A 15,076-nucleotide genomic window follows, 5' to 3' on the forward strand; every position below is an offset into this window, starting at 1 on the left:
CCAAAAGCAACTAGATTCATCCTCTTAGAAGGAATGCTGGGTTTGATGAAGTGAAGCTGGGCTGCTGGGTTTGTTTGCTGTCAACTTAGCATAGAAACTACCAACTACCAACTCACTCATCTGAATCTGATCACAGGAGTTTGACGAGCTGCATGCAACTCAATCGGATTTCAGTTTTGACTAGTGGTGCTGGAAATTGGGTCTACTACTGTTTTCAACGAGAGGCAGAAGAATGGATTTTTGGGCGCTCTCCCATGATACCCGTTTACAAAATCTCAACAAGAACAAAGCTTGTGCTAAAAACATAGGAATCCAACTCATCTCAAGGGAGAGTAGTCTCACTGTCAAATTCTCTACGAATCAACGCGTTGTTTTAAGAAGATGAATCTGGTTGCTTTTGGAGAGAAGAAGAAATGAGGAAAAAAGAAGGATAGAGGAAGAAAAAGAAACAGCCAAGCAAAGGAAAAGAAGAAGAAAAGATGAGGAAATAGAGAAAAAGAAGAAAAAAAGAGAAACAGAGAGAGAAGAATAGAAGAAAAGAACGGGAGGAAAGGAAAGAAAGAAGAAGAAGAAAAGAAAGAGAGAAGGGAAAGAAATAAAAAATATTTTTTTAAATAATTTTGGATTAATTTGACGATTATAATCTTGAATTTAACTGTTTTTTTGATGGAGGAACTATTTAAGAGTACCTGTATTAACGTTAGGGATCATAAATGATGCAAAAAAACTTTAAGAATGCAATGTGATAATTTCGCAAACGTGACGTTTTGTGATAATAAGCCTTTGAAATATAAAGATAGAAAAACACACCAAGGTGTTTCAGTCTCTTCCTTTTCTGGTCAACACTCAACAGAGTGCTTCAGAACCACGACTCCACCACGTCCGAAAGTCTCTGCAGCATCTCACGCGTTCGAGGTAAAGTTCTAGGACAAGCTGCTTCCGATGTGACTCTCAATCTTAATGAACAAAAACATTTCTGCTTCTAAAACATTCTTTTCTTTCCAAGTTACAACACCAGCACCACCGGATCAGCGGGAAAAGCACAAGAAAACTCAGGAAATCTTGTAAAAGTAACGCATCAAACATTGCACACAACACAGCACAACCCAACATCCTCTCCACCAATACTGCTCTCTCTCTCTCTCTCACAACTTGTAGAGCACAGGTTGACTGAAAAAGCACCCACCACAACACAAAGATCCAAAGATTCCAAACAATCTTCCGAACAATGGACATCTCTCAACTCTCAAGCTCAACCAGTCCAAACTCTAATTGATTTTTGTGAGTACCCTTTCCCCATGATTTTGGCAAATTGGCAAAAGACAAAATCCTCAATTTTAACAACACCAATTTCGTCCACAAATTAATATAAAACGTCACATGTCCAAAATCCTGACTCGCCCACCTACCCTATTAAACACTCTCTGTCCAGGATTTCGGTTTTTCTTCCCTGTTCCTACCCAAAACCCACAATCTATTTTCTCTTGATTTCATCAAAATTAAAGAAAGTAATTTTTTTATTTTTTTTGTTTCTGTTTTTAACTCAAAGAGACAGAGAAAATCTAGCACAAGAAGAAAGAAGAATGTCATGTCCATCATCAAACAGCATCAGGTACAATGGGAGCCACTGCACATGCGCAGTTGGGTATTTGCTAAATCAGACCACCGACACCTGCGTCCTCTTTACAGCGGATTCCACCATATCCACCGACTCCGGCATCAGCACCGACGTCCTCAGCTTCTTCCCGGAGACCATTTTCTCCTTTGACTCCATTAAGAAGTTCACGCAATCCCAAGCCGTCTTCTTGGAAGCCACGCTTGTGTTTCTGCTGTCTTGGCTTTTCTTTTGCTTCTTTCTAAGGTTTATGAAGCTTGGCAACGATGGCAGGAGCATTTGGTTCAGGCTTAGATGGTGGATTAGCAGATTGGATGTTTGCTTTTCCACTAGGCATTGGCTGGTTAGTTTGTTTGTCAATTTTATTTCCTGCCCACTTTGTTATTAGATTGTATGTGCTACTGGATTTCGTGAATTATTTCTTAGCTTATTTGCATTACTTTTCATCGTCATTTATATTGCTGTCATTGAATCTTAATGCAATTATGTGAACCATCCTCAAGTGGTCACCTGTCAATAATTTATTCTAATTATGGGGTGGTTCTTGTGGGTTTGGGGCAATATATATATATATATGCTTTCGAGAATTCGATTGAGTGCTCAAAATGTCCTAGGAACCTAGTAATCATGGAATAGGAAAATTATGATTAATTCACCAGACGTAATATGTACTGAAAATGTTGCTGCTTGGAACTTAAAAGGCAGTATAAGATTTTTGGTAGGAGGTTTTGCTTCCGCTCTGTGAATCTTAACTTGCCAATTGTAGTGGTGCTATCTTTTGATATACTCTCTTTTGTAATTTTTTTAGTAGATAACTGATTGTTAAGAATCTTTTCTGTGGCTATTTATTGAAGCCACTTTGCTACTACATTCATTAGATTATCCTTTTGGCAGCTTTCTTATCCATCCTGATATCAAATTATGACAATGGATTTTAACTAGCTTCGTTTGTGGCATAGGATGATCAAAAGGTAGTTAAGAAACGGAAGACAGAACTTGGTGGAACCTTCTCAATAGCAAGTTGGATTCTCTTCATTGGTTTGTTTGCTGCGTGAGTATTGAACCGTCATTTTTTCATGCTGACTTTATTAGCTGTGCTGGTCTTTTTCTGGTTTCTATTAGTCATATTAGCTTATATTTACTTGGCTTTTCAGTTTTTTTACAGGTTGCTCTACCAAATCATAACAAAGAGAACTATCGAGGTACATAATGTCCGAGCAACAAATGCACCCGACTTGGCCTCCTTCAACAATGATATGGAATTTAACATAACCACTATTTCTAGTATGAGCTGTTCAAACTTACGTGATCTTGCCACTTTAGTTACTGGAAATCCTGGCTTTATTGACTTCAGAGTGGCTCCTCTGTCAACATTTGGGAACTACTCATGTCAAAATACGAGTAGAGGACCAATGATAACTCTGAGGTGCAACAATTGTCAACCAATTCAAGACAATTTGTACATCTCGTGGCAATTCATTGATCTTCCTAATAATCCTGCTGCTGCTGTTGGATTTCAGTTCAATCTGAGTACAAGGAGTCATGCTAATAAAAAACATGTTAGTTTTGTTAGTGGAACCCTAAAGAATGGAAGCGCTTTTGATGATAGACCAGTTACATTCAGAGGGAATGTGACAAACATTTTAAAATTCAGTTTATTCCCACGGATATACCGTAATCTGCATGGTCTAAAGCACATCCAACCTCTGTTTCATGACTTTGTTCCTGGTTCATTTTTCCGTGACACAAGTCAGCTCCAAACATCCCTTGAAAGTTCTAACGACGGAATACTCAACGCTACATTGTATGTCAACTTTCTCTCTGCCTACATTGTGGAGATAGATAACCGGAACACTATGGGTCCTGGTAAGTATATGTTGTGCCCTAAGTATATGAGATCCATCCTTCCACTTATGTTCTATGTTTATCTTAAGTAAATAAGATCAAATCTATTGCACCGGGATCACTCAACTGAGTTAGACTGAACTGACCAGAGTCCAAAGCCACACAACCATTTCTACCCTAATATGATTCCAAACCACCATCTCAGTTGAAGTATTTCACTTTTCCAATTAAGTTCTATTGATATACATATATATATATATATATATAATATTGTTGTCTACTGTAACATGTAGTGAGCTTCCTTGCGGATCTTGGTGGCCTGTATTGCATCTGTATTGGCATTTTTTTCTACCTTCTGGTGCAAGTACGATACTCAATCCTTAAAGTTTTGTTCTTTCTTCATCACTGTTTTCATGTCTCTAATTTTTGTTTTTCTCTTTTGTAGTGTGAGTTTAGGATAAAAAAACTCCGCACTGAAGATAATGTATTGCGCAAGATCAGAAATCGGCGAAAAGCTCAAGATCACTGGGATAAAGTAATTTCTTTCGTATTTTTCATTTCATTTTACTTCATATTGGTCTGACTTCATACAATAAAACTCACTGGTACATTTGCTTTGAACTAGTTGAGGAAATATGTGATGTACACATGGGGCTGCAAGGCATTGAATGAGAGCGAAAAAAAGGGATCTGGTTGCATTGGTTTCAATATACAATCAGTTCATCGAAATGGATCATCACACAAGCAAAGGCAACAAGAAATGGATACTATTAGTTTCAATAGGAAGCTCAGCTTACCTAACAAGAAGGTAATATTTCATGCTTCTGTCTCTGTTAGATCCCTGAAAACCTGGTTTGAAGATTCTGATTCATAATGTTATAGTACTTGGTTCTCCAAAAATTTAACTTGGTTTTCTTAATTTTCAATTTATGCTAATCATGCAGACTGCAGTTCAAGAGTGCTCCCACACTGTTGGGGGGGTGAGATCATTTACACCTGGAACTTCACTGAACCCTGTAGAAAGTTCATCACATTCTGCAGTTGAACCTGTGAGTCATTCTTCTTGTTTCTTTCTCAAAAAACATGGGGATAACAGGTATAGTTTGTCTTTAATGACAACCCTTCCACCTTGTTATTGGTTTCCCTAACCACTTACACTGAATTTGGGCCAATAAATCAGCTAATTTCAGTCGTTGATTGTCACAGATTATCTGCCAGTCAAATCACTATTTGAGAATTCCAACTCCAACTCATCCATACATTTTTCTTATTCGTAGTTTTTAAATTTGTGTAGGCTATTTATATCACATGGCTTCACACCAAAATTAGTGTTAATCACGATTTGATTGTCCTTTCAAGAATAAGTGATGAAAGAACTCAGGATTATGTGACTTGTCTAATCCATCTGGATATGACATATGCTTCTGTCTTTTTTGATTGATAAATATTTAAACAGGACATGTTAACTTTTGTATCTCTTTCATCCTTATGTCCTCCAGCCTCTGCAAATTGAATTGCTTGGCTCTACAAAGGATGGAAAACACAAATGTGTTTGTTTGTGCAAAGAAGATTCCTCCCTGCCTAAAGCTTTAACTCGGGCAAATGATGATATTATTCCTCCACCAGTTTCACTAGGTAAGATCTAAACTCATAAAGTTTAGGGCCACCATATTTTTTTCTTTCCATCAAGTTCCCTTTTTTTTCCTTCTTATTTGTCAAGTGAAACAGAAGTGGGTGAATGTGCTTTTGCTTTCTACGTTTTTGTATCTTCCGTGAAATGATTGAAATGTGAATGTCTTTGTAGTAAATTTGTAGATCTAATTAATGTGATTATGGATTAAGTTACAACCTTATGTACATTATATAATCGGTGGATGGTTTAGAGTTTATTAAGCATTAACTGATTAAATGGTTAAATCAGAAGGGAAGGGCTTATGAGTTGAAGGTCACGTGTTATGAGCACAAGTTCTGCAAATTGTGTTGTTACATTTTTCTTCTCTCCCAAAATGATGCTAATTAATTGAAGCCTGATTTGATTCAACTTAGGCGAGCACAAAACTTTTCGTGGATTTATGTTTACTAGATAGATGTTTGGATACTGTGTAGTAGTCTTCATGCATGAAAGACAGCATGGTGGTATATTCCCTCGTCAAGTCTTCTGTTGACAGTTTCAGCATTATAGGAGACTTGATATGATGACAAGCAGTCACCGAATTTCAATTTAAAACCATGATAGCTGGTATTATATGTTTTCTTATGTTCACTGGGACTTGCATGAAACTATATCGACTAGAAACAGATATGAAGTGGACTTAATGATATCCTTGTGTAGTCGTTCAGAATCTTGGGTTGGTGATTTTGTTTATGGATTTCACCACTTCTTTTTCAGCTTTTCTTTATTACTGTCCTATTTCACTGCAGAATTGAAGGATGCTTCTGAAATGGATATGTCTGATGTTCAGAAGAATCTTAGAAGCTTGTACGAGTACAATGTTATGCTTAGGGAAAAGTTAATAGCTACTCAGTCTTTGTTCCATTCTTTACCTACAAATTCCGCATCCTCAGTAACAGAAGGCGAAACGTAGTATTGAATAGCATATGAACCACACCTTACCACATATCCATTTATGTAAATTTATTACTTTTATTTGTTATCCTGGTAAAATAGTTCAAGGGTATTGTTGGGTAGTTCACAGTTTTGAAACTTGCTTGTCGTCTAATGTTGCAGGCATGTTAATGCAAAGTGATAAGCTTTCAATCATGCATTATTTGTCTTTTCTACACACAGACATTATTACCTACTGTAGGAATGTTTTTACGAACTTTATGCTGAAAAAAGGTGGGAGGAAACATAAAATCTTATTTGGCTTTCTGTGGGTCAAGTGAGAAGAAGAAAAAGAATATATATATATATACACACCAAGAAGAGAAAAAAGAGAAAGAAAACGTTCAAAATTATTCATAATACAAATTATTATGTAACATTACTTATAATTTGAAGAAAAGAAAAACAATAATCTTTGAGTGAGATTATTGCTTGCACCACCCATTACAACGATTAACTATCAAACCAAAAGGATACTTCTCGACTACATCGCATGTTAAGCTGCATACAAAGAAATAAAATTATCCAGTTAAGCTGACACTCCCATCTCCCTGAATATTTCCGCAACATGAACCATGGCGTTGTCCTACATGGAATTAGCTGTGCAAGTATCTGCGACCTGTATATGATTTGCCCATGCACACGAGCGAGCAGCCAACAACATACTACCAAGAGGTTCCCTCCTTTCACAACTGCGTCTCCCGACATGTCATCAGAACAGTCTACACGCCCATAAACCATTCATTTGACTGAAGACCCCAGACGATCTGGTTCATGAGTACCCAAGTACAAGAGAATTGAAACGGCACACAAATATGCATTTCTAAAAGCAACCCTTACTCCGTGTCAACATGCTTTCTCTCGCTACATTTTGAAAGAACATCATTCCTCCCTGTGCGCATTCCCAAGGCATGAGCAAACATCCTCTTTGCCGCTCCCAAGTGTTCCCTTTTGAAGTATTCCTCGTCTACACCATGTCCACTTCTTCCATTCTGAGATATACTGTTGCCACCACCCGAAATCTTGTCACCTTGTTTTTTGGGTGTCTTCCTTTCACTTAGAGTTAAAGGTGGTGCATTGTTACTACGGCTGTTCTTTTTCACTTCACCACACGAGTTCATATTTCCTTCCTTCTGAAAAGCTTCCAAGGTCAAACTGGGCTCATCTTCAACTTTGTCTTGCACATTCAATTCACTAGTGTGCCCTCCCAAAACTCTGCAATCTTCATGAAGGGAATCTTGACTGGATGGATTGATTCTTTGGCCTAGGGCATGTGCTATCATTCGGCGGGCAACAACAGGGACACTACGTGGCTTCTGCTTGACAGATTCCTTTACCTCTCCCAAGTCCCTTGAAAATATTCGCTCACGAGCAGCCAAATAAGCAGCTTCTCTCTCCTCAAGTGAGTGTTGAAACAAAGGAGGTTTTTTCCTTACCACTAAAAATATAAGAAGGTTTGTCTCAACACATCATCATTCACAGGGATAGGAAATAAGAACAGAAATACATCGCACAAGTGATAAAAGGAGGGGAAATCATTACCTGGGGGAGCTTCTGTCCTCTTTAATAATAGGTGTGACGTAGATGGAGAATCAGGCTCATCATACTGCCACAAGATATCACCAACAAGGATGGAAGGTCTGCAACCCAAACACACTGATTACCAAAAGAAAAAACAGGGGACACTGGACCAAATTAAACCTATTAACCTAGCTAAACCACTATCATAAGCCCAATCACCCTTATTCTGTTGACTTTGAAATTCAGAAGGAAAAATATAATTACCATTGCTTAGTTCAGTCTGAACCAATCTGATACCAAATCTACATGCATTGTATTCTAGTGAGACAAGTTTCTCTTACATGCCAAATATCTCAGACTATCATTAATTATTTAAGTGCAGCTCTTGTTCCCTACCTAGTCATTGAAAAAGCTTGTAGATTAGTAGTGCTTCAAGGTCTTTAAAGTCACTTCCAACCGACCCCACTAATGCCACTCTACCTTCTAAAAGAGATGCATTCAATTTTCACCTTTCTTGCCATACCATTCACCAACTAGACAATCTTCTCATATCTACACCCATTCATGGAAATGTTTATGAGTCTGACAAGTACGGATTGCCAGACACAAGATATATGTCTAATTACAACCAATGTATGTCCATCCCAAAATGTGAATACATTGCAACATGCAAGATTTCCATCAAAGCCTCTTAATTATACTTTGAGCATAACATCATAAATCATGATATATAAGAAAATAAGTGCAGCAAGTTAACAAAAAAAAATGGATGTCAAGAAATTTCTGGGTTATGGTTTGTTAGTCTTCACATACATTGATGTCTCCGGGCATCGCTCCAAAATTAAGTGCCGGTCATCTCCTTCACCAACGGATTCATGGGAAAAGCTAGAAAAAAGCAGTATATTATTATCAACAGAAGTCAAGTACATGTGAGCTGCAACATTCTTCCACAAAAAGAAAAAAAGGGAAAGATATGACAAAAAAAACATTCAACAAATCAACAATTAGATGATGGAAAAAAGGAGAATACCCAAATATGTCTGCAAGACGATGCAAGAGAAGACGGTTGTATGAGTTCATGGGTTCCAACTCCAAGACCCCACTGGAACTGCACCCAAATTTTACTCTTTTTTATTAATACTCTCAGCACAGACAATGATCAGGAAACAGCTTCATAGGGTTTCAAACAAATCTTATCTCTATTGCATTATCATGAGATATATTACACTAGTCAAGGAAAAGACACAAGCAAGACAACAGTTCACTTATAGAACATTTATGATTATACCATGCCCGGTTGAACATATTTGGGAGATAAGATATAAATGCACTGCAAGGTTGATAACAGTTATTTCCAATCACTGTAAATTGATCAATGAGATGTCCCTAAAATAAAACTCTTATAGTGCAGAGCTATATTCATTCACAAGTGATGCAACTGACCCAATCCCAGATGTCTGTGGGGGTGTGGACCCCCAATTTTGGGTATCAGCCCCAAGTGGGTATCACAACTGAGGTCAGTTAGTCGCATCACTCGTGACCATAGTAACACTCCTGTTCATATAGTTTTAAGGATTGCACAACCTTCTGTCCAAACTAATCTCATAAGAAAGGACAATGCTACTAATATTTAGCAGTTGTCTTACATGCCTGGTATCACTCTGAAGGAAGTCCACCAAGGCCTCTTCCACTGAGAGAATAAGATGCTTGCAAGAAAGATTGTCTTTGACAAGAGAAGCCAATTCCTCAACCTGCATTTTGGTTACAAGATAAGTTTATAAGTGATAGAAGTACCATTAGCTGAACCAAAGAAGGTTTCTTTACATATAAACTAGCAAAGGAAATTAAATTTACACGAACTGATAGTGGGATTTGAAGCTTCAGTCGTTACAATTATGGATGAACAAATAAATAAGGGAATATAACTTTGAAGCACTAAACTTCCAAAATTTCTAACTTCCAGTTCATAGAGCAAAAAACTGAACAAAATTTTTGAAATCAGCACAACCCAGAACACCTAATTGGAGCATGACTGAAAAAACTACAAATTTTCTAAATTCAAAGTAAAAGCGAAAATCAACGGCCAACAAACACAATAAAGCTAACAAATTGCGAGAGTTAGAGAGAAGAAAACATACCATAGCGAACTGGGTCATACTCATTTTGTTGAAAAACTGAATGAAATCTCAAGAATTTCTCAGAGTCAGAGAGAGAGAGAGAGAGAGAGTCGGACGGATATCTCTCTTTCAGATTTGCTTCAACGGTGGTGCGTGTTTGGTCGTTTTTCTCTTGTCAATCTTTCGTCGTATCGTATGTGTCTGTCGGAGGAGGACATTGGACAAGGGCATAGTCTTACCCGTCTCAAGGTCGGCCAATATGACCAACCAACGGTAGCCTGCCACCTCGCTCTTTTGTAATTAGCACTGCCTCAATTGCGCCGCCCCATCTTTTTTTTTTTATTTCATTTTTTATTTTTTTAAAGCAATTAAAAATTAAGAAAGTTGAATATTGAAGCAAAACATTCAAAGATGTTTAGCTGCCTCTTGTAGAGTTTCATTTCATACGTTAATTGCAATGTTAACAGTTTACATTTTGGTATGATTAAGCTCTAATTTTCCATTTAATTATGGATAAATGACGGCAACTTTTTTTCTTTCCCTTTTTACATATTTAATTAGTAACCACGATCACAAGGAAGAACTTCAAATATGATTAGGTTTAGGTTAAAAGACAAGCATGGAAACAACCACAAGCGTATAGTGAACATTTCAAATTAACAGGGCCTTCCCATTCTAGGCATTGTTTGTTAGGGGTGGGCACGGTACGGTATGGTACGATATTGAGCCTATATCGCTACCGATACCGAAAATTTAAATCGGTATAGTACAGTATGGGATTATGATTTGCCAAAATTGGTACCATACCGTACCGTGCCAAATCGGTATCGGTACCATTTCGGTACCAAAATGACACAACTAAAAAATGAACCAATTCAATATTCAACATATTCATTCACCAAAATAAGTGATGCCTAAGTTACAAATTCAAAGATATTTTAGCTACTGATATTTTAGGCAGGGCTCAGCCCAGAGTCATTCCTTTTAGTTTAGTTTGTTGTCGGCTTAGGCCTGCCATTTAACCAAAAGAAAAAAAGCCTCCATCTTAATCAAGATTCTAAGTGACTTTTCTACAAACAAAAAGTAAAGAGTCCAAGGATAATCCTAAAAGCAAACGGTGATAGGCACTAATTTTATTAAGAGATAAAAATACATATTGTTTCTTTCTTTTCTTTCACTCAAAGGGTCTTGGTTGAATATTTTACAACTATTTTATTTTATTATATTCTCATCATGAAAACCTTTTCACCTATAAATCAAAAATTACTAATTTAGTTGCTTGAAGAAAGATGACTTCTGCCAAATAAATCAAAGAAAAAGGCTCTATAAACATACACACAAAGGCAATCAAAATTATATTTAAGTACTATTCGGTACGGTACGGTATTGACCGGTACCAAAATCTTGATACTGCTACCATATCATACTCTATTGGTACGGCAAGGTACGGTACCAAATATCTTTCCATACCAAATGAAACAGTATAAAATCGGTATGGTAGGGTACGATTATGATACGGTTTCGGTATTTCGGTTTAAGATGCCCACCCCTACTATTTGCCACAGTTTTCTGTTTGCCAGCATATTCCAGACCATGTTTCACTTCTCCTCCAACAAATCCTCTTTTCTACAACCGCTATTTATTTATATATTTAAAAAACAAAACACAACAATTAATTAGTTGGATTATTATTAGTCTGTTTCAATGACTTTTAATTAAATAGCAGTCTCAAACTAGCCCTTAATGCAAACTATGGCAAAGGAAACAAGAAAAGTCAGAAACGAGTAGGATACAGAGAAATAAAATGATGAACAAGCTTAGGAATCCTAGGCATACTTTTTTGAGATATTTAGTGATATACTTCTAGCACTAATATTATAAATAAACCCTACACAATTGAATATAAACAAACCCAAAAAAAAACCAAAAAATGATAGCTAGCCTTAAGGAAAATTCACCCGAGTATTTATAGAGTAAACTCCATTTGATCTCAAAAACATCAAGCAATATTTCAACGTTAAGCAATGCTCTGTGAAAGTTGTCATAAATAGGGTTAAAGGGTAATTTGATTGAGACATTTGGTTAAAGCATAAGGGAAATTTGATTATTTAAAATGATCTAGAGGCTCAATGAAGCTCAACATCCCTCCATTCCATGTACCGAATGGTTACTAACTGTATTATTTCTGAAAGCAAACAAATCGATCACAAATGAAAATTACAGACGAGGACCTCTTAACAATTCCAAAAGCAATAGGAAGGAAAATGCGCGAGCACGAAGTTTGCTACATTTCCACAAATGGAGAGAGTTCTATAAATTATATCGCAAAGAATAATAAAGCCTTTTGCAAATTTTTATATGAACTGTTTATCCCCAATTGGAGATTCGTTAGTAGTACTGAAATAATACAATATACAGTTTTGTTTGTAACAACAGTGCACAACCGCGAAGAAAAGATGAATTACATAAAAACGTTTTCTAATTATCACCATCCAAGTCGAAGACCACACTTTTACCATAATCCGCAAAGCTCAGGAGCACATTGCCTTCTCCAGTAGTTCCTGCAACTCCCCAGTTTTATATGCCTCTGTAAAGAAAATAGTTTCCTCAAAGATTTCATATATATTGGAATATTTGCCAACTCTGATCAATAACTGAACATATTCAGACGCCGAAAAATGTAGTGCGGGGAGGAGAAGGTATTTAATAAACAGAAAAAAGAGTTTGATAGAGCAAGTAAAGGCAAATTGGGAAGAGAACACATGACTTACAAAAAAGAGCCATACAAAGAAAACTATTTCCCACACCATCATAACTAAAGCCTTATGCTACCATCTCCATCACCATACTGCCCTAAACTATAGACCACATCATGTTCTTATAAGACTAGTGTATTCACACGGCACGGTAACATGCAATGTCACCAATTTTTCATACTACACTACCATTCTCCATTAATAATCCTCAACAAAACATAAAGACATCATTTTTACTCTGTGTTTATCCTCTATTTCATTGTACTTAAATTGGTGGACTCCATAACAGAAGATGAAAATGTAGAGGTGAACTGAGTTCCCAGTTAAAATGCTCGAATGCATAGCTTTGGCAGACTTTGTTAGCAGCTAGCCTTTTATGGGAACGAGATGATGTGAAACAATGAATATAATACAAGAACTAAAATTAACTTACCGACAGTGATGTCACAGCCACCGAAAAATTCTCCTTCAACATAAAGTTGAGGAAATGTTGGCCAACTGGAATACTCCTTCAATCCCTGGCGCAATAGTTCATTTTCTAGTATGTTTATTGTTTCAAAGGGTACATTCAAGGACTTCAATATTTGTACGACGGTGTTTGAAAATCCACATTGTGGAAAATCCCTTGTTCCCTTCATAAAAAGAACCACTTTGTGTGAAGTAACAACTTTGTCCAGCGTATTCTTCAGCTCTGGAGTTAATGCTGCAGAGACAGACACATACACACACACAGAGGGCGGGGAGGAAGGAGGTATAGGGCGAGAGAGAGAGAGTCAGTACCTTGTGAAACTTAACAAAGGTGGAGACTTTAATAATAATACAATCCCGTAAGTTTAAAATAAGGGGAGCATAAAGGTGCTCTCCTCTACCAGGTGAGCACCAATTTCTGATGAAGACCTCATTTGGTACACACTCTAGAGTAGAGACAATAGTGAACCCATATAGGAGGCAGCATAACAAATCACTTGACATAAGTATGCCTTATTTAGATAAAAGTGAACAATGGATTGGGAATTATTCGACAACCTAATGTTTACAGTTAAACAGAAGTATTTACGAAACCATAGCACCAACCAAGCTCCTCATGATAATTGAGAATAATTTTTAAGTGGCTACTACACCATCCAACATCTTCTTGTTATTTCAAAAATGCCTCAAGTTGGTTAGATGGGCCATTATCTGTTTTAAGTTTTTGCTTCCACATTTGAATTTTCGTTTCCAGTGATCATCTTACACCCCTCCTATCAATAAATCAAATACTGCAAGAATATTGCTAGAAATGTTGCATCTTTTCATGTGAATACTGCTTTATAACAGCAGCACAACACAATGGTTGACTTAAACCAGAAATGCATTCTAGTAATCATCGTCCAACAAGGGAGCTTCCTAATTTTCGTTATATCCATTCAACCTCATCAAATTTATCCAAAATAAACATAACCCACATACGAAAACCTAGAAAATCTGCCTAGATTCGTTCGACAACAATTATCAGCGCATACCCATCAAACTGTAACACTTCTCCTCCGACATTGCAACCAACAAGATCATATCAAACTGCAGAATATAAGAGCAAAAACAACAGAATAATATTGAGAGAAGGGTGAGTGATGTACCAGCAGAACAACGAAAAGAGAAAGTCCTCTTATAAGAGAGCTGAGGTCCAAAAGACGAGTGATATGAAAGGGAGAAGCTGGGAAGAGGACGGAGAGGCCTACAGAAATAGTGAAGGTGGAGTGAAGTGGGTGTATTTATGGGTACTTTGTTCACAGCGAAAGAGGCAGACGGCGGTGTTATGGTTATTGAGTTGAAGGCGCCAACAGACCACATCTTCGGAGAATTGCTTTCTTCAACACTCACACTTTCTCCCTGCTCTGTGTCTCGCTCTGCTCTCTAATTTTTTTCCAAGGAGGCAGCCACAAATATATAAGAAGGCTGTTCTCCAATCACTGAGGACGAATTCGAGCTCGGTGATGAAGACGTGTAGCCGGTGCTCAGATGAGTTTTATGGTTGCGAACTTGCGATTAATTAAATTTTAGGATAATAAATATTAAATAGAAAAGGCTAAATTGTTGCTAGTTAATAAAATATGGAACGGGAAAAATGCCAATAAAATGTTTTATTAGGTAAAATTTGTGAAAAATTAGACCATTATAATATTTTAATATAATTTATTTATAATTTATAATATATATTATTTTTATTTAATAATATATGAAAAATACGTGAATTTTGTCTTTATTATTGAAAATTTTATAAAAAATATGTGTATTAAATGTTAAGAATACATATGTACATGTATTAAAAGTGAATCTTTTGATTTTCAAAAACGTGTATTTTACCCCATCAAAATGCGAAAATTCATTGATGAACCTTAAAATGCGAGAATTCATAACTGAAACCTCAAAATTCATTACACGGTTGTGTGATTTGTTGGGCAGTATCCAATTTTACACTTGTCTTTTATTCTAGAATAAGTATGACAAGGTCCATAGTGTATATCGATCTATAATTTTTCAGTTCTTGGGTGGCTGATATTAGTGAATCCTACTAATTTTTTTTTTTTTTCCTCAGATTCAATCGAAGAACAAGCAGCATTTCAGATCAACAACCCTC

The 15,076-nt window shown here is 36.7% G+C and overlaps 3 protein-coding genes across 7 annotated transcripts; 1 reads left to right on the plus strand and 2 right to left on the minus strand.

Annotated features, from left to right (window-relative positions):
• The first annotated feature begins 843 nt into the window (after positions 1–843).
• On the plus strand, positions 844–6,221 carry LOC117632362. Of its 4 annotated transcripts, XM_034365817.1 has the most exons (11): positions 862–915; positions 1,007–1,281; positions 1,552–1,958; positions 2,575–2,666; positions 2,781–3,481; positions 3,754–3,824; positions 3,906–3,995; positions 4,086–4,268; positions 4,405–4,509; positions 4,960–5,095; positions 5,882–6,221. In XM_034365817.1, exons 3-11 carry the CDS (start codon positions 1,584–1,586, stop codon positions 6,043–6,045), a joined length of 1,917 nt encoding a protein of 638 aa, XP_034221708.1. In that variant the 5' UTR covers positions 862–915; positions 1,007–1,281; positions 1,552–1,583; the 3' UTR covers positions 6,046–6,221. The 4 variants fall into 4 exon arrangements, with proteins under 4 accessions (XP_034221704.1, XP_034221705.1, XP_034221706.1 ...); XM_034365813.1 differs by having other exon boundaries at positions 844–1,281; positions 1,550–1,958; XM_034365814.1 differs by lacking the exon at positions 1,007–1,281 and having other exon boundaries at positions 844–915; positions 1,550–1,958.
• Positions 6,222–6,395: 174 nt separating this feature from the next.
• On the minus strand, positions 6,396–9,953 carry LOC117632867. Of its 2 annotated transcripts, none has more exons than XM_034366468.1 (6): positions 9,725–9,953; positions 9,237–9,337; positions 8,617–8,694; positions 8,400–8,471; positions 7,608–7,705; positions 6,396–7,503 (listed from the first exon to the last, which is right to left on the minus strand). In XM_034366468.1, exons 1-6 carry the CDS (start codon positions 9,746–9,748, stop codon positions 6,902–6,904), a joined length of 975 nt encoding a protein of 324 aa, XP_034222359.1. In that variant the 5' UTR covers positions 9,749–9,953; the 3' UTR covers positions 6,396–6,901. The 2 variants fall into 2 exon arrangements, with proteins under 2 accessions (XP_034222359.1, XP_034222360.1); XM_034366469.1 differs by having other exon boundaries at positions 9,233–9,337.
• A 2,067-nt stretch (positions 9,954–12,020) lies between these two features.
• On the minus strand, positions 12,021–14,483 carry LOC117633092 (monothiol glutaredoxin-S14, chloroplastic-like). Its single transcript, XM_034366774.1, has 3 exons — positions 14,076–14,483; positions 12,893–13,162; positions 12,021–12,290 (listed from the first exon to the last, which is right to left on the minus strand). Exons 1-3 carry the CDS (start codon positions 14,287–14,289, stop codon positions 12,235–12,237), a joined length of 540 nt encoding a protein of 179 aa, XP_034222665.1. The 5' UTR covers positions 14,290–14,483; the 3' UTR covers positions 12,021–12,234.
• Positions 14,484–15,076: the final 593 nt, after the last annotated feature.

Source organism: Prunus dulcis, chromosome 6 (assembly GCF_902201215.1).
Source record: "Prunus dulcis chromosome 6, ALMONDv2, whole genome shotgun sequence".
Classification (NCBI taxonomy): Eukaryota; Viridiplantae; Streptophyta; class Magnoliopsida; order Rosales; family Rosaceae; genus Prunus; species Prunus dulcis.